The following is a 19,865-nucleotide window of genomic DNA, read 5'->3' on the forward strand; positions in this document are numbered from 1 at the left end:
CTCCCCTCACCATGTCCCGTTGTCCCGTTTCCCCTCTTTCAAAGGCTATGGCCCTTACTTAATCTCCCCGCGGGCTTATCTTAATCCTCCTGTCCTGTGGCTGGTGGCAGAAGGGAAGTCAAGCTAGGGGTGAACCATCACCGCTGGGTTCCCCACCAGCCTGCATCTCACCCCCTTGTTTTAAGATACCCTTTTTCTCCCCCATGACTGCCTTTTTCTTTGGGCTTACCTTCCTTCCTCAGCTGCTGGTCCAGACTCCAGAAGGCAAGGTCTCTTTTTTGGTGTGACTGCAAGAAGCCTCCCAGCTGCCACCTCTTTGCCAGCCTCTTCCCATCAGTGGCGGCTGGTTGGAGGCCACCGAAAACTACTGCAGGTCTTGAACACACCAAAAAAGCCGCTGCCATCGGCTCTCTTTTCTTCGCGCCGGCCGCGTACATGCATCCCATTGCCTGCTGTGCCGGAGAGACTTGCCCGGGCAAATCCGAATGGAGTGTTTGGTGTTGAAGTGCACTCCTTATAGTGGTGTAGTAATTTTATGGATGGTACTTTTAATAAAGATTACAGAGAAAACAAAGTAACATTGAAGAAGAATCTAAGTCACACATTTTCCTTTTTTTATGAGAACATATTAAAAGAATCACACATGTAATCCATATGATTAATTTTATTCATCCATTAATAATGCAATTATGTGGTTGCTGACTTTTTCTGTTTATTTTTCTGAGAAATGATAGACTCACAGAAATGTCAATTGGCATTCTGGGGTCACATACACAATTGTCTATATAATGTTCAAGTAAGCCAAAATGGCACAGAAAAACTACAGCATAAAATGTTTACCAAGAATGTGAAACAACAAGAATTCCTAGCCAGCAAATAGATCAAATGAAGTCTTATTGGATATCAGTGAAAATGCAACAAAAATACAATATTCCTTTTTTAATGATTATTCCTACACATTTATTGAATGCCAATAGAGTTTAGAGTTATCAGCACTACTAAAGGACTGACAGTCTACAATGGAAGGGCAAAAAAAGATGATGCTGGATTGGATAGCTTTTCACCAATGAATTAGTTCAAAGAAAAATATTGTTACTACTTTGGGCACTCTTATAATTTACCATGAACGTTCTGAATAAAGATAATTTCCTCATGAAGATTTAAGAAAATTACTGAGATATAATATCTTCTCTGTCCTGAACAATAACCCAATTCAACAAAATTGTTGCATCCTGCAATAAGTTGACATCAATAGCATCCCTGTGTCTTTCCCTCTTTTCATTGACATGACAAATTGAATGTGTGCAGGGGCAAGCAAGCATTTGGGGATTAAATTCTTGCCTTATGGAATTTCATTCACCCCTAGAAAAAAAAAGATACGTCAAGACAGAAGTGGCTGGGTTAGAATCAGAAAGATGGCTGTACTTGCTTTTCTTTGGTTACTCTTAGTATATCTGCTATAACAAATAGGGCTATCAGTCTCTGCTGGTTTTCCAATTTCATCTGGAACATAAATGATCTTTTGCCACTCTTAATCTCAAAGCAACATGTTGTGCCACAAAGAATATTTTTTTTCTATACGGTATTATAAGGGGTGAAATGAACGTGAAGACTTCACCAAGTCATGCTTGCTTTATCTATTACTATGCATTCTTGAGGAATAATGTTATAATAATTGATTAATTCCTTCATTAACAAAAAGAACAGATAGTGCAAAACCAGAATTTCTTATTAGATGTGGCTTTTTCCTATGCTATGGCAGCCTCCAGTTCTGTTGTCGGGTGATCATGTGCTCCTTCCCACAGCCCACTAGAAAGAACGAGAGGTGGCAGGTGTCCAGGTTGAATCAGTTAATCTGGAGAAAGCAGGTTCCAATTGTGTGTCCATGTTGCTGGCAACTGTGCCTGATAAACCAGATGAGGATGTGGCAGGCAACGCAATGCTGCTTCGCAGAAATGGGGAACTGCTGCTTACATCACTTGCCAGATTAGAAACGTTGACAGCATTGTTACTGACAGTCCAGAGGCAAGGATAGTGACTGCAACAAAGCAACAGACACAAAAACCACAACTGAAATTTGCAGCTACCGTTATCATTGCTTGACGTACGACAGGAACAGATAATCATTTTTTTGGCTGAAAATTGTATTTCTTTATTCAATGCATTATTTGTCTTGCAAAGAAATAGGGCTCCACAATTATGATTTTATGCAAGTATATAGCGCCCATTTTTCATTTTTTTTCTAACAGGGCAAGGTTGGGGAAAATTTCTTGCAGCTTTAGGTGCTATTGTGGTGAAACAATTTAGTAAAGCTCCAAGATTCAAGATAATTTTTTTTAAAAAAATTAGAAACCACATGAAGCCTTTAACATGATAGTCTGCACTTGATATAAAGGAATATAACATTCAAAACTTTAACTTGTTTCATTTTGTTTTATCCATATTTCTTCTTATCTAAGAACTTAAACCAAACCCTCCCTTTGTTGGATTTGAGAACAAATGGTCTGATTGGGCTACAATTTACAGCACAGCTGTATGATAAATCAATCCTCACAGTAAAACACTTCTTGCAACAATTAGAGTGTATTTTGAATCTAGTCAAAATGTTGCTATCATCTTCCACAATATTTTTCCCCCAATTTCCAAGGCTAGTCTACAGCACCTCTATTTTCTTGTGGTTTTCCATCCAAGTACTAACCAGAGCCTGTTTTGCTTTTGAGCTGAGACCAAGTTTTAAATTCCACCCTCAGAGACAAACCAGTCTTAAATACTGGTTTGGCTGCTGCCTGAATTGTAATAATACTTACATACATCACCTGATATTTATATCAGCAAAATGTAATCGTTCTTCCTAATTAAAGTCATCTCTTGTCATATAGGAAGTTAACATAACTGTTTTATTTTACTTGTCTTTAAAGGTGGTATATAGTAAAATCTGACCTATTTTTTTTCCTTGTTATATACAAGAAGGGCTGCTGGGACTGCTGAGGCATTGCTGCTAGGACGACGTACACACTGAAGAGATGCTTGCTTACCTGGGCCCTGGAGCGGTAGTACCACTATTGTGTGGCACTGGGAGCAGGTTGCTGTGGTGGCTGGAGGGTCCTGTAGGCCAACCTTCATGGCTTGGGGACACTTGGAAATCACTGTTGGCATTTTCTGTCAGATTCACTTTAGAATAGAAAACACAAAGGATTCAGCACCATTGCAAGATTATGTTTACATTACCAAATCAGGCTGAGTATTAAAGAAAACCAGAAAAAGGCAGAAACTTGAGCTGAATGGACAGTCTTTATTCTTTCACTCCTCCAAACTTCACAAGGTGCAGTTTGTCTTTTCAGTTTGGCTGAGAATATGACTCTTTTCAGTAATTGTTGAACTATCCAGCAATTATGATTTGGGGCGGGGATGGGTTCCAGCAGTCACTACTGCCAGTTCACTTGTGGCCGTGCCTCACGCGCACTTTGCGCACACATGCACAGTGCAATAAAAATTGCTCTGCACATGCGCAGAAGCAAAAAACAAGATGGCGGTGCCTATGGCACCCCCTGGAGAACCAGTTCAGGCATGGCAGGCCTGGGTCTCTGCCAGTTCCAGCAACTCAGGTCGCCAAACCACTACCAGTTTGGCTGAACCGGTCCAAACTAATAGGAACCCACCACTGGTTTGGGGCCCGTAATGAAATAAACAAACAAAATATTAAAAACACCCAGGATCTTGTATGATATCAGCAGTCTCATCTATGACATCTCATTCAAGAATCCCGGAGTCCTCCGGGATTGGGCGGCCTATAAATCTAATAAATTAAATTAAATTAATTAAATTAAATTTATTTTCATTTAGTGTACGGCAACTATATTTCTATGTAATGTTGTAGTACAATTCAATTTAAGATTTTGCAATGCTGTCTGTCAAGGGACCTCAGCCTGTGCATTGCCAATTCCTGGTTTATTCTATCTGCTTCCTGTTAACTGGGACATAAGAAGAGACCTTTAAAGAGCTGTGGTGGTGCAGTGGTTAGAATGCAGTACTGCAGGTTACTTCTACCAACTGTCAGCAGTCTTGCAGTTCGATTCTCACAGCTCAGTGTTGACTCAGCCTTCCACCATTCCAAGGTCAGTAAAATGAGGACCCAGATTGTTGGGGGGCAATATGCTGATTTTGTAAACTGCTTAGAGAGGGTTGTAAAGCACTCTGAATATATATGGTATATAATATGGTATATAATTCTAAGTGCTATTACTTTTAAATGGAGCATCACTGGGAGAAGACAGTTGGACTATTATGTTCTTGCTGTCCAATTATATTCCAGTATTTCTTGAGAGGAAGGAATTATAGTTCTGTTCTAGTGTACATACTTTGCTTGTATCATGGTCAGCATCCTAGAAATGAGGCTTATATTACTATATGGCTTTCTCTCTTCATATAAATTTATGAGGTTCCTGATAGTATCAAATCTTGCTTCATGTTTTTCTACTCTTTTTAATCTTTTTACCCAAAAATATTATAATAATTTGTCAAAGAAAAGGAAAACTACTCAATTCTTTTCTGCCATTAAAGAGCTGCTTCTCTGGAAGCCTCATGGGTAAGCAAGAGCGAAGTAAAGCATTTCCTGGAAATGTGCTCTATCTTTCCAAGCAGAAGCTTCACTGATTAATTTTGCCGAAAAATTAAGTCTCCTTGGAATCTGGTTTGACACCTGGAGATATCATTGGTGTAATTTTCTTGGCAAAATACAGACATAGTTTCTATTCTCTATGTTTGTCTGTTTAATTTCACAGCTTAATTTACAGTCCTAGTATTTCTTGGTGGTATTTCCCATCAAAACATCATGTTTCCCTGAAATTACGACATGTCCTGACAATAAGGCCATGCCATATTTTTCCTGTGGGCAAAAATATACGCTCTCCCCCAATAATAAGCCCCCTGGACAAACCCCCCCTCTAGCCAGGCAGAGTACCACTCACCAACCTAGCGATATCCCAGAGGCACAAGCAGGAGCCAGGGGAGGGGGGGCAAAGCTGCTAACATTGCTTGACGCCTTCAGGATACCGCTAGGTTGGTGGGTAGTGCTGTGCCCAGCTGGAGTGGGGGGTTGCCCGGCAGCTGCTGTCACGAGCAGCCGCCCAGCAATGCCCCTTTCCAGGCAGGCAGAGCGCCACTCACAGACCCAGTAATATCCCAAAGGCACTAAGCCGCATGGCGCTCTGCCCGGCTGGAAAGAGAGGTTGCGCAAGCACTTGTTCTGCCTCCAGCTCGCGTGCCTCCCAGCCTCACCATGCCCAGCTCTCCCTGCAGGGCCAGGCCGGGGCGCTGCCGTGGCCCCGCTGCCGCCATCACAGCCCTGCTGCCACCACCACTGCCATGGTCCAAGCATAACCGGCTTCCAAACTCTGGAGATCTGCTGCCGAGTCTTCCGGCAGTGCCAGCCCACAACCATAGGGCATAGTCCCAGAGCAGCAGCGGATCTCCGGAGTTTAGAAGCCAGTTATGCTCAGAGCATGGTGGCGGCAGTGGGGCTGCGCCAGCGGCAGCAGCAGGACCATGGTGGCGGTGCCCTAGCCTGGCCCTGCAGGGAAAGCTGGGCATGGTGAGGCTGGGAGGCATGCTGGAGGCAGGAAAAGTACTCACGCAACCTCTCTTCCCAGCCAGGCAGAGCACCATGCGGCTTAGTGCCTTTGGGATATTACTGGGTTGGTGAGTGGCACTCTGCCCGGCTAGAAAGGGGGGTTGCTGGGCAGCTGCTCATGGGCGTAGTCACCTCATGGCGGCTTTGTTGCGCTGCTGCAACAGCGCAACACAGCCGTTTGCCCCTGAGGCTATGCCCGGCTCTTCGGGCGCCTGCTTGCAAGAGAGCAGTCACCCAGCAACCCCAAACCAATAAGCCTCCCCCCCATAATAAGGCCCAAGCAACATTTGGGGGGGTCAAAAGAAAATAAGACCCTGTCTTATTTTCAGGGAAACACAGTACTAATGAAATCTAATCCTTCTTATTTTTTTAGAACAAAATCAGCCAAGATCCACTATCTGTTTCTCAGCTGTGAAAGAAAATAATACAGAAAAGAAGAACATTCTGTGTATTAATAATTTTTCCCCTTCTGTGGTTATTCAATATATTTTATTCATTTTTTAAAAAAGGAGCATTTATTGACTGACATCTAGAATAGTTATACATCTTCATTTACCCTTTCAAAATCTTTTTGCTGTGATTCACTTGCTAATCATTTCATGTGATTGTCATTTGGCATTTGCTTTTGATAAATAAATTAAATGCAAGAACTTGCCTGGATAATTATTTTTTTGCATGTACGAAGCAGGATATGGAACGGCTCTGTGACCTCGTAGAGCTGAATAATGTTCACAGCCATGATGAGAATGTGGAGCAGGCAGAGAAAAACTCCCCGTGTATGGATAATTGGAAGTTCCTGCTGCACAGACAGCATCAGGATTGGATATCAACCAACCACCCACTGCAGAAATATTGAGAATTGAGTTTTTTTTAAAAAAAGGTGAAATAGGGAAACAGAAATGCGCACACGGACACACGCACACATCTTTTAGTCTGTCATGCAGACTAAAATACTCAAAAAACATAGGATAACTACTCTTTGCAACTCAAAGAAAAAGAATGGAAATAAGAACCATCTAATCTAAATCCGTTTTACTGGGATGGTTGCTCTCCTTGGGCAATTAGGCACAGCAGTGAAGTTCATTGTTTGGTATATAGAGGTAAGGATCATAAAGTTGTATATGATATTGGCATTTCTATATTAAAATATATAAAATCAATAGCCTGCAGTACATTATCTACTCTGAATACATTATTAATAAACCTAAATGTGAAATGAGTAGCTTTGATTTATCAAAATTATCAAGGAAGGTATCAATAGTCCCCATCCACTCAAGTACTTGAGCATTTAACATGTTTTTTTTTTACAAAGTAATAGCCATATACTAATTATTTATGAATGGTTGTTTGACTACTTAAATTAAAATTTCTAAAATAAATGTCACATATTTTATTATCAGTAAAATTACTGTTAATGGTTCAGTTAATTAGACATAGATATGGTGATCAAATTTTCACAAATTAATTTTATTCTGAAAGATGCAATTATTTTGTAGATTTTTTTCATTCCATGCATAATATACCAACAACTTGGAAATTAGCAGAAACAAATGGACTTCTTTGATAGCTAAAACATTGATATTAGAAGACTGGAAGGGAAACTATTTTCTATCAGCAGTATAATTATGTACTTCTAGTCCCTGCTAAGCAAGCATTTTCTCATCGAGAAATCCACCTGTAGGACTAATAGATCATTGGGATCCATAATTTATATGTTTAAGTTCACTTTTACCTATGACAGGCAAATAAACTAATTTAAATCTTAATTGTATGCATCCTTGTAAAATAATGAATTTATTTTTCAATCAGTGATCAAGCTTCCTTGAGGTTTATCTATTTTATCACTTCAGAATCTGTTCATAAAAATGAATACTCTTCCTCAGCAATTAAAGTGCCTGTAACTTTGTGTGTGTGTCAAATTATTTAGTACTATTATTTAGATTGTCCTAATGTTTCAGCTTTTCCATAGCTTTCTTGGCAACATTGTTGGAATTGTTTGCCATTGGCATTCTTCTGGGTTTGAATTTGGAAATCCTTTGTCTAGATGGCTTGGCTTTTCTCATGCCTATAGAGCCCTATATCTGTTATCAGTTGGCCTTTCCTTTAGCTCTCGCATGATCTTACTCGCAAGGGGCTTAAGCACTTTTAGGAGTGCAAGCTTCTTGGGGCATCATTATGAGAATCATTTAAATGACTGAGTTCCCTCACCAGATTAAAATAGCAATCCCTTGGAGGTTGATACAGAGAGCCAGTTTGGTCTAGTGGTTAAGATGCTGACCTGCAAACTAGGATATTGAGAGTTCTAGTCCTGGTTTAGGCATGAAAGCTGGCTGGGTGACTTTGGGCCAGTTACTCTCTCAGTACAACCTACCTCAGTAGATGGAGGTATTGTGTTTGTTGGCCACCTTGTTACTTATAAAATAATAAAAGTAAGATAAAAACCACACACACACACACACACACACACACACACACACACACACACACACACACACACACACACACACATATATATATATATATATATATATATATATATATATATATATATATATATATATATATATATATATATATATGCTGGTCTTGTTATATTCGGGTCTTTTCCCGTAGAGATCTAACTCGCCATCTTCAGGCTGGGTTTAGGCTTTAGCTAAAGCCCCAAACCCAGCCTGAAGATGGCGAGTGAGACCTCGCCAAAACGTTGCCAAGTAGGCCCAAAGGTTAATCAGGAGGGTTGCTTGGTTAATATTTGAATGGGGAATTACCAAGGAATACTAGAACTATACTATGGAAGAATACAATGATACACTATTCCCATTATGTTGCCAAGAAAACTGCATGGCCCACTCACAAAATTATCAGTAGTTGAGTTTGATTCAAAGTGAACTTATCTTTTAACAATGAGTAAGAATAAATGAACTTTTCTAAAAGAGAAATTAAGTATTTTTGCTTTTAAGAAATTTTCGTTATTGCTATACAATATTTCTTATTATTGTTATTGGACTAATGTACATTTTGTAATAATTTTATCTTTGAGAAAAAGTCAGTGTTGAATTACAGCTTTCTTTTGTAAAATTAAGCATCTACACTGCACATGTAAAAAGACATCAATGGACATTTAAATTTTAAAGAGGAACAAGGTTTTCCCATAGAGATTTGTGTTGTTTGTGTCATCACTGGAAGGAAGCCTATCTTGGCCAGAAAAAAAGATAAATGTGAAGTGAGAAAATAAAAAAGGAATGCATGCAAGGAGCGACAATGAGGCAATATTACCACAGTTGGCTTTCTCTAAGTAGGTGTTTTATTATTGGCCATGACCATCATGGTAGCAATTTGTACATAGGCAGGTTCAACATGGCAGTGATATTATAAGATTATTCAAAACAATGTATGTACTAGTTCTAAAGTTTGCCTTCCTGTGAAATAAGATGCTCATAATAATATGTCCATGGAGAGAAGTGGAAATGAGGACATTTGAGTAAAACTCTAATCACAGCCGCAGGAAACTAGAAAAAAAATATTGTTTCATACTATTGCCTATTATTCAAAATACTTTTCCATCTGTGAACCATCCAATACTGTGCACTGACAGATGTTACTAAAGCAATAATCACCAGTAAACTCATGTTATCAATTTAAAATAAGCCACAAGCTATTATATAACTTACAGTGAGAATATGTCATGTGTTGACTTTCAGAGACAATATCTGGAGCGTCCTTGGACTGGTTTCTGAGGGATAATGAGATTAAGGTTTCATTGATTCCGGTAAAATTATTCTTCCAATGACTTTTCTTTATTCCATCATGAAGTTCTGTAGGTTAATTATTATTTACAAGTCTAATCAACTTCACAAAGCTCTCTTACATTTTTTGTCATTAAAATCTGCCAAAGAATTATTATGATCTCTTTTAATACAATACAATACAATAGCAGAGTTGGAAGGACCTTGGAGGTCTTCTAGTCCAACCCCCTGCCTAGGCAGGAAACCCTATACCATTCCACACAAATGACTATCCAACATCTTCTTAAAGACTTCCAGTGTTGGGGCATTCACAACTTCTGGAGGCAAGCTGTTCCACTGATTAATTGTTCTAACTGTGAGGAAATTTCTCCTCAGTTCTAAGTTGCATAATGTAGTCATAATGCACACATTAGATTAGTGTTTATATTTCTAATGCAGAGAACAAACTAAGAATGAAAAAGAGTAAACTAGCTGCTATTCCTCTATCACTAACAAGTTTCATACATTTGATGAAGAACTGAACTTACCTTTCTTTTGCATCCAGAAATGCCTTGGCAAAAGGGTTGTATTTGATTTTGAGAGCTGTAATCTTGAGGTTCAAGAAAGAAAGGTTCTGTTAAGTCTTTTAAAGGTGACGGTCAATCATTTACCCACATAAGGTTCAATGGGTTTTAATTAGCCACAGACAATTCACATTCAAATATATTATACCAAGAAGTTGTACAAGGGCAAGGCACAAAATGTAAAAGACATAAAGTTTTCTTCATACTATAGATAATTTAGTAGAGCTCTGATATTTATTAAACAACGCATGGTGTGAAGAGGAACTTTTGGTACTTTTTAAGGAAGTTAAAAGAAAGATTTAAAACTATTTCATAGTTGAATAGTTGAATACTATTTAGTATATGAGAGGGACGCAGTGGCTCAGTGGCTAGATGCTGAGTTTGTCAATCAGAAAGGTCAGCAGTTCAAATCCCTAGTGACGCATAACGGAGTGAGCTCCTGTTACTTGTCTCAGTTCTGCCAACCTAGCAGTTCGAAAGCATGTAAAAATGCAAGTAGAAAAATAGGAACCACTTTTTGTGAGAAGCAGTGGTGGGTTCCGGATCCTTTTGCAACTGTACAGTTGCAACAGGGCCCGGTGTCCACTACATGAACATGTGCAGCACGCATGCACACATGTGCAGCATATAAATGCATCCTTACTCTTGCGATGCCTCCGTGAGCCTCCGCGATACTCCAGCTGCTCAGTGGAGCATGGCGCAGGCGCTGTGTGCTCTTTGCACATTTGCAGAAGCACCGAAGAGCTCAAATACAGGTAAGGAGCTCGGGCGGGCTGTTGGGCCCCCCAGAGCACCGTACTAGAATGGTACCCGGTTCTCCGGGCAAGCACCAGTATACCCGTAGTGGGGCGTACCGCCTGCAATCCTGCAACTGGTGAGAAGGTAACAGCGCCTTTGGTGTTTAGTCATTTGGGATACATGACCACATAGATGTCTTCAGACAGAGCAGGCTCTTCGGCTTTGAAAGAGATGAACACCGCCCCCTAGATCCGGGAAAAACTAGCACATATGTGCAAGGGAACCTTTACCTTTATTTTATTTAGTATATGACATTAATTTGGATAACTTTAAAAGAATATTAAGCAATTTTCTCAAAGAGAGAAAGCAATCAATCACATCATAATTTTGTATTATCCCTCACTATCAGAAGCAATATACTGAGGAACACAATTTGGTTGGAGTTATTGCATAAGCTTTGCTTGCTATGGGCATTCAGTTGTCTTGTGGCAGCCTAGCCAATTTCTCTCTTAAGCAGAACCTTCGATTTTGCAGCTGAAAGAAACTAACTTTCAAATCCAGCAGGATAACTTCTGGTGTTGTATGAATGCCTCTTCCATGGTTATTGAATAGCAAGCATACAAGAAACACATCCTTTTTGATAAGATCAAACAATACTTTAAAAAGGACACCGGATCACAAACTTTACCTGTGCTCATCTGGACTGTTTAAAGAAATTCACACAACTAATAAATACATTCCTTTTGTACTATAGCCACTTACCTCTTCGTTCTGGTAGGCAGTCACAGCAATGAACTGAGTTTCAGGGAAAGAACAATTCATTACCATCCTATGTGGGCCTCCTACTCGAACAATATGAACTTGAGGCTCATATTTATGTAGGGAATTCAACATAATCTAGAATGAGAAAAAGGGAGAGAAAATAATTGAAGAGATATTGTTTTGCATTCTACAAAAACATGTGATAGATGGAGGTTTTTACGCAAAGTTGTAGTAACTTTTGTTTCGATGCAAGATGAGACCCCTGGTATTGAAATAATTGCCAAGTATTGCAATTAAACAAACATTTTGATATACTCCCATTATTTCCAAGGTCAGGCACCTTTCATTTTAAGGCCTATTGCTATATGGATATGACCAGTCATCTTTCTCTACCACACCACTCTCAAAAAGGGAGAGAGTGAAAATAAATTACTAATAACAGCAATAGTTGGTTTATTGCTAATGAACTATGATCAATTTCATCTCTAGTCACTTTAATTGGAAGACTGTAGGTGCACAAACAGCTGCAAAGTAGATAAAACAGAGAACAGGTCTGCAAACAGTAACAGCCAACTGAGTCTATTTTGAATACATTTTATTTTAGAATTAGAAGGATTGAGAGATGGAAACCAGGTTGACTAGAAATGGTCCATAACTCATAAGAAGGATTCCAGGTTAGGTGTTTAATACATGATTACCCTGTCTTATTCTCAGGATTTTATGAAGCCTCCAGAGATCAACATCCTTCAAATCCTCCTGCCTTTTCAGGCCACTTCTTCCACCTTTTATTTTCCTAGAGAAAATTTGTTAAGGAAGACAGAAGAAATAGCTGATACCTTTTGAATGGTAGAGGAAATGACCCTCCAGTTTGATTTAGTGTTAAAACAATGAAATCTTGCATTGTATTAATTGCATTGCACTTACTCATAATTGAAGCAATGAAATCTAACCTTTCATTTTTTTTAAAGATCTGGGTCAGAACAAAAAGATAACTTGAAGATAATCTTTTACAGTTTTTAGGCTTCCTACAGGAGAAACTGTATGCATATGAACTGGGGGGGAAAACGATTCAGTTATGGTCACAATGACACCCTAAACCCTTTCCTAGGTATCTTAAATGTTAACAACTCAGGTGATTGGTTGAGGATGCTTCTTTAATGTGAACTAATAGTTAAGCAATAATTAGAATGTTCTGGACTTTGAAATGTAGGGAAGATACATATTGTTTTTGTAGTAAAATTACAGTGTTCCAGTTTGGGAATGAAACAGAAATCTAGGCACTATCTAAATGCTTTGTTGTTGTTGTTGTTGTTGTTGTTGTGAAGCATCTTTCTTTGAAAATCTGTATTAAACAATTGCTACATATAAAAATCAAAGTTCCTGCTGCCCATGCTTTCCCAGTTTTATTTCTTCATGTAAATTCTGGAGGGCCCCAGATAAGTATAGAAATGGCCATAAACAGGTCAGGATGGATGTAAATAATATGCAAAGCTGGAAATTCGTTCTTTGCTTGCTAATGGATTTGCTTTCAGATTTAATCCTGCATTCCAAAATAAATCAAAGAAAATGTTCATCACTGTAGTCCTAGATGCATATTAAACAAACAAGCCAACAAAGCCAACTTTCCTCTTTCATTTTTAAGGGCCTTCAGAGAGAATGGCACTTATTTTCTCGTACAGGTACATACTTTGTATTATTATTCCAAAGGCCAAAGATGATTCAATAGAATATTGATAATTATCATGAGGCAAAAGCAAGCACAGTAATTATTTCATTTAGACGAAGCCTTTTATTTGAGTACCTGACTATTGCCAACATCCCACTTACACACCAAATGGCAAAGGAGAGAAAACAAAGGCTCAATACCCCCCAATCATTTTCCCTTCTCTGAAGCCCTATGTAAAAACTCAGCATACAAGGCACACTATGGAGGTAAAAATCCCTGATGGTTAAACCACAGCACACTCTGTCTCTCTTGACATCAAGGAGTCCATTAAAATCTGAAAGCTCCAATTAAAGCCTGTTTATTCCTGTTTACATTTGGACTCCATGGAATAATTGGCATCTGTGGGTGAAGAGGCCTCTAAGGGCCCTTCTAATTGCATAAATGCACCCTTGATCATTCTTGATTGGTAGAAGCCAATGACTCAAGCCAAGAGGCCTACCAAAAAAAAAAAAACATGGTGCCATACCTGCCCATTTCCATTTAGTTTATTGGTAAGTTTCACTTTGCTAAAAGATACTGTTGCCTTCATCCAGTGTGCTCCAAAGTTGGGTGAGTCTGGATGGATATAGACACAGCTGTGGTTCGATGGCTCTGGCTTTCCAGCAGGAACCCATTCTCCATTCACATACTTCCAGCGGTGGCTATCAGTTGGAGCAAAATCCAGCAGAAAAGAATACATAGCATTTGGATCCAATCCTGAAACACTGATCTTTAAAACTGGAAACATCCGCCTGTATAAGAAACAATTATATGTGAAATTAAGTCTTTTTAAATTTGGGGAATAATTTGTTTTAGTTGCTTGTTTTCTACATGAACATATTAATGAGTCACATAATGACACAACATCTTTTCAGTAAGAGAGGCAGATAACACTCATTCCTCTTCTGTTTTGCATGGATAGCGCTATGAAGTATGAGGTCTTGCAATCAAGACAGCATGTTCTGTTCCTAAAACAATTGACTAGGGAACATTGTCATCACAAATATTTGGCTCATTATCCAATAGTCCCTTCAATGAAAACTACATTCAAGGATATGCTACATAATGATAATTGGTCTAAAGGCTGGTTGGTTTTGGTAGTGAGTTTAATTTTTTTCACTCTGTTTGCCAGAAAGAGGAGAACCAATATTAAAGCACTGAAAGGCTAACTTTCTATTTTCAGGAAGGATGGGAATAATTTTTTCACAGTTTTCCTAAGCAGCAGTTTCTGGAAGGCAGGAAGAAAAGATAATTTTAACAGTATTCAGAATATTTAAATTATAGGTGTTAACATTTTGGAAATGGAAAAATACTGTACATGCATTTATTTGTTTATACTCTGTTCATGGGAATCCTGTGACTGTCTAGATTTTGAAATAATGTATGTAGTTCTCAGTTTTTCTCTCAATGGTGATAGTTGTAATGCAACAACATTTAGAGGCTTAAAGAATTATACTTTTCATATTCTTTGTGTTTACTATTATGTATGTGAACCATTTTTCAAAACCTATTCCAACTATTGTCGATCTCAATTTATTTCAGTTTTCAATATTTTTGCAACTACATTTCCAATTACCTAGTAACTTGCTTTCCTTTCCTTAACTTCATAATGTCTGGAGAAAAACTATTTCTCCTCCTCCTCCTCCTCCTCTTCTTCCCATGGGTGAGAGTCCTGGCCAATTTATTGTTTCTTATGTTTTTATTTACATTACTTATAAAATGAATATGTGTGTTAGCTAAAAATAGAGATAAAAATCAATTCCATTGGCTTTACTTGCTGTATCACAATATAGGATAAGACATCCTATCTGTTGACCTATTTAAACAGCCAATGAGAAAAAGAGAAAAAAAATAGATTCAATTAAACGCATTACCAAAAACAACCAGCCTTTAGACCAGCAGTTCTCAACCTGGGGTCGCGACCCCTTTGGGGGTCGAATGACCTTTTCACAGGGGTCACTAAGACCATTGGAACTCTAAATTTTAGACTTCCCCTCATGTTCCCCAAAATCCCGCACCAATGGGCTCCGGAGTCATCACCGGCTGCGCAGAGCATCGCCACTGGTCCACACTGTGGAAAACATAGGTCTGCACACACACCACATACAGTTATAGCCTCTGAGACTTTGTAATGGCGGGAACTTGTTCTGACGTGCCCGGGCTTCTGCAAAAGCTGCCCTCCAAAGCTCTCCGAAGCTCTCTGAAGCCCTCCGAGGGTACTGCCAGGTACTTTTAAGAGTGAGTGAGTGAGTGAGTGAGTGAGTGAGTGAGTGAGTGAGTGAGTGAGTGAGTCAGTGAAATAGACAACCTGGACAGAGAGACAGAGATGGGGGAGGGAGGAGAGAGAGACAGAGATACAGAGAGAGAATTACAGAGAGGGAGGGAGGGATGAGAGAGACAAAGAGCCACAGAGAGAGAGAGAGAGAGAGAGAGAGAGAGAGAGACAGAGAGAGAGAGAGAGAGACAGAGAGAGAGATATTAAGAGAGAGAAAGAGAAAGAAAGGAAGAATTGGTGGCTGTTTTGTTTTTTCTTTCCTTTTTTTCTTTTTAAAAAAAGGCACTCTTTCCACTTAGAGCCGGAAGCCTGCTCTTAAACTTCCCAGACAAAATTTCATTTACTTGTAATTAGAAATAAATATTTCACAATATATAATTACATATTATTTTTGTGATTAATCACTATGCTTTAATTATGTTCAATTTATAACCATAAAAATATATCCTGCATATCAGATATTTACATTACGATTCATAACAGTAGCCAAATTACAGTTATAGAGTAGCAACGAAAATAATTTTATGGTTGGGGGTCATCACAACATGAGGAACTGTATTAAAGGGGTGCGGCATTAGGAAGGTTGAGAACCACTGTTTTAGACCAATATGCTTCCTGGGACCAGTTTATGGGGGGGGGGACCTTCTATGCCTTGAAATTGATAAGCATGGAGAAGAAAGAGGCAGGATAAATATGGCCAACGACAATTCCCTTTTATTAGTCCATTGATTATCCTATACTAGTAATCTTCAAATTGATTGTTTTGCATTGTTTGTGTTCCATTATTCACTAATTAAAGTTTGTGGGAATATTTCTAGAAATATTTCTGAACAGGTTTAGTCTGATTTATGTATAAACTTACTTAGAGAATTTCTCTTTTCTCTTTTTACTCCACCTAAAACATTTACATCATACTTGGAAGCAGGTCTGGGATGAGGATGAAGAAACAAGGATGAAGATTCATGTCCATCATGAGTCATGAAAACTCACCGGCTGTATGGGGTTTTGCTGTTTCTCCTAAAGCAATATATCCCACAGAATTCTTATTTGGGGGGAAATTTTGAAGAGGGCTATGGATGTTGCCTTTGGTTTTCAGAGGAAAAATGTGATATAAAACTCAAGAATAAATAAAAAGTACTCAATGTCAGAAGATTTGAGATTTTTTAGGCCATTTTTCCTAGCCTTGTGCTAGTTTGAGATTAAATCTTCCATCATATTAGTCAGAGATGGTAGAAGTTGTAGCCTAGCACTTATAAAGAGCTCAAAATTGGGAAAGACTGCTTAGATAAATAAACATCAAACTCTTTCTTAGTTTGTTTTGATTTCGTTGAGTTGGGTTGGGTTGCTGTTGCTTTTTAATAATAACATATAGCAATAGCACTTAGACTTATATACCACTTCACAGTGCTTTACAGCCCTCTCTAAGCTTTACAGAGTCAACATATTGTTCCCAAAAATCTGGATCCTCATTTTACCAATCTCGAAAGGATGGAAGGCTGGGTCAATCTTGAGTTGGTAAGTCTTGAATTGCTGAACATCTGGCAGTCAGCAGAATTAGCCTGCAATACTGCATTCTAACCACTGCACCATCACGGCTCTATGTAATATTCTTGGGACAGCTTGGTTGAACCCAGATGCAATCTATAGACTGTCTTAAATTAAAACACAATCTATGTATTAAATCTTGATGTAAAAAAGTATCTATTTCAACATAACTCTTTATAATTCTTGGAAAAACATTGTGAAGACTTTTGCTGCTATGCAAAACTTAGTGAACATAGTGTTCATAAATTCATCTGTGCATATATATTTTTGCCAATGAACCAAGTTAGCAAAAGCAATAGTGGTGAATCAGAAAAGAAGTAAAATTAGAGAAAGACAACATTGAGCAATAGCACAAACCAAATCAGAGCTATTAAATTCCATACCCATGGGCTATGACAACAGGGCTTTGAAGTGAAAGTAATTGACTTCTGTACTGCTTGAAGACCCCTCTTCTTTTTATCCATTATATTATCAATACTTGCTCAGCCATAATATTTCATAACCCTTTAGTCAACTGAGATATTCTTAGAAAAAAATATTTACCAACTGAGGGTAAAATCTGAGTGAATTTGCGTTTTATAATTTGTGCTAATATTTAATCCTGTACTTTGGAAGGTAAACGCTTGATTTTGCTGAAATGCAACTGTTAGCAAACCCAATCAGAACTTTATATAATCAAAATACAACAAGTTACAGTTTAGCAGTTTAAAGAAATTCTTAGACCTCCCACACAGATACACATTATTCCTTAAGTTTCCTTTGCATAATTGTTATATTCTCTTTAGCACCTTTTCTGATATGTTACAGATTCTACTCAATTTTCCCTTTAAAATGTGACAATGCAAAAAAATAATCCTTTACTATATGACTGATCTTGTCATTTTTTACATGAGTTCCCATTTGTACATAGCCCTGTCTCCATCTCCCAACATAAAGACCACAAAAGATCATCTAAGAAAATGTGACCATCAACAAGGGGGTGGGGGAATCGACTTGGGAATCAGTAAACTAAAGTATCAAAGATAGCACTGAATTTGGTGTTTCAGTATTTATGTCTGTTGAAGAAAGATGTCAAGAATCAATGAAGACCGAACAGAAGACAGTTTCCAGTTTCATACTCTGTCTATAATTACATATCATAGGAGAGAGTATTTTTTCTTTTAACTATTAGGGGGAAAAAGGGTATTTATGTGTGCTATTATTCCTAAAGCTATACAGGTGACTGGGTTTACTGTTTACATAAGCAAAACTATACAAATTGTATTGATTGATGGATTATGTACAATCAAGCCATCAACTTCTACTGATCATGTACATAGATTGTCTCCATGATGATGATACATATTGAATACATTTGGCCTTCACATGATACTGACTACTGGAACTGAGATCTATGTTTTCTCTCTTATTGTAACTACTAGAAAAGCATAGTTCCTGGATTCTTTTCGATAGGGAACTTCTAGAACTATCTAGCATTTACTCACTAGTGACTTATAGCATCTTCTATTCACAGGCATTCATTCTGAGGCCAACATGACAGCAATGAGCATAGGCATTATATTATTTCAGAATTGTTGGCTCTATTGCGCTTTAAGTCACTATTAGAAAAAAAATGTACAAAATGGATTGTGACATAGTTCCATATTTTCACCCCAAAGAGTTTTTTTCTATGGAAAGAAAAGTGATGGAACAAGTAATGGAGAAGATAGAGTTAGAAGAGAAGCCAATTAAGAGTGCAAGGTCTTCCAGCAAAAATGACTTGCAAACAGCCCAACGGGACACAATGTTAAATATGCTTGGACAAATCCATGCACAACAACTTTATCATATATCAATATTGTAAGAATGCATTATAAACTAATCAGAGCTTTACATGATCTGCATGTGTGACAGGTAAAATAATTTTAATTGGTTTACATTATGTCATTTATGTTGGTTTTCCATTCATTTTGAAGTTTATAATGCTTTTAAGTCTTCTTAAGAGCAAATATGTATTTACCATTCACAACACTAATCTCTTATATCATACGGGAAATGTATGATATCCATTGACACCGTCTCATAAAACACAGTCTTTCAGAAAAGAACTTGAACATTTGGTTCAGAAAAAAGATGAAGCCTTGCTTCTTTTATTAAGAAACTTGCATATGTAAATATTCTGCATCCACATCCATTGGATACACATAAAGAAGATATTTCACTTGCTTCCACACTGCCAATAAAAGCATCTCTCAACAACCACTAATATTCAAAAGGGCTCACTATTTATACACAAATATATAAAAAAATATTCAGGTGCAGTCCGCCAGCAAACTATCCAAGTTCACTTGAAAGAAGTGGAATAATTGCAAGGCTTTAACCCTGTTCTCATGCAGTTTTTATTTATTTCTACAAATCTTCTCAAGAACATCTCCAATGAAATGCAAATCAATCACAGTTGTTTTTCTATGTAGTAAATTCACTTCACCATTCACTGTAGCAAAAGAGAAAGTTAACACTCACCTGCCATTCTTGGTGACAATCATCTCATTTGTAACTTCTCTGAACCTCTGCCACAGGGCAGAGTCTTCCAAGATAACCTGGAGTTGTTTCTCAGTAGGGTCTCCTTTGTCTCTGCCAGCCAGAAGTTCATTTTCCACCACATTGAGCAGCCTGGAGATGGTGCAATCACTGTGTTTCTTACAGCCCAAATCAGTCATGGTGACTCTAATGTCAGAAACTTCTCAGGTTATTTCAAAAAAAAATGAAAGAGGGAAGCCTTCACAATCCCCTCTCTGAACCTAAGCCCAAACTAATTAATTAGCCACAATGGAACAAAAGTGCCCACCTCAGCCTTTTGCCACAGACCTGTTCTTTCCTCCACTACATCCCAACACGATGATGACACCTGCATGTTAAGGTT

The 19,865-nt window shown here is 38.2% G+C and overlaps 1 protein-coding gene across 1 annotated transcript; it reads right to left on the reverse strand.

Annotated features, from left to right (window-relative positions):
• Nucleotides 1–6,009: 6,009 nt before the first annotated feature.
• TBX19 (T-box transcription factor 19) lies at nt 6,010–19,662 on the reverse strand. Its single transcript, XM_087722042.1, has 7 exons — nt 19,466–19,662; nt 13,631–13,895; nt 11,439–11,573; nt 9,903–9,964; nt 9,301–9,362; nt 6,285–6,470; nt 6,010–6,038 (listed from the first exon to the last, which is right to left on the reverse strand). Exons 1-7 carry the CDS (start codon nt 19,660–19,662, stop codon nt 6,010–6,012), a joined length of 936 nt encoding a protein of 311 aa, XP_087578168.1.
• Between the last annotated feature and the right edge of the window lie 203 nt (nt 19,663–19,865).

This window comes from Thamnophis sirtalis, unplaced genomic scaffold (assembly GCF_051295495.1).
Source record: "Thamnophis sirtalis isolate CommonGarterSnake01/CBP01778 unplaced genomic scaffold, rThaSir2_p1.2 scaffold_8, whole genome shotgun sequence".
Lineage (NCBI taxonomy): Eukaryota > Metazoa > Chordata > Lepidosauria > Squamata > Natricidae > Thamnophis > Thamnophis sirtalis.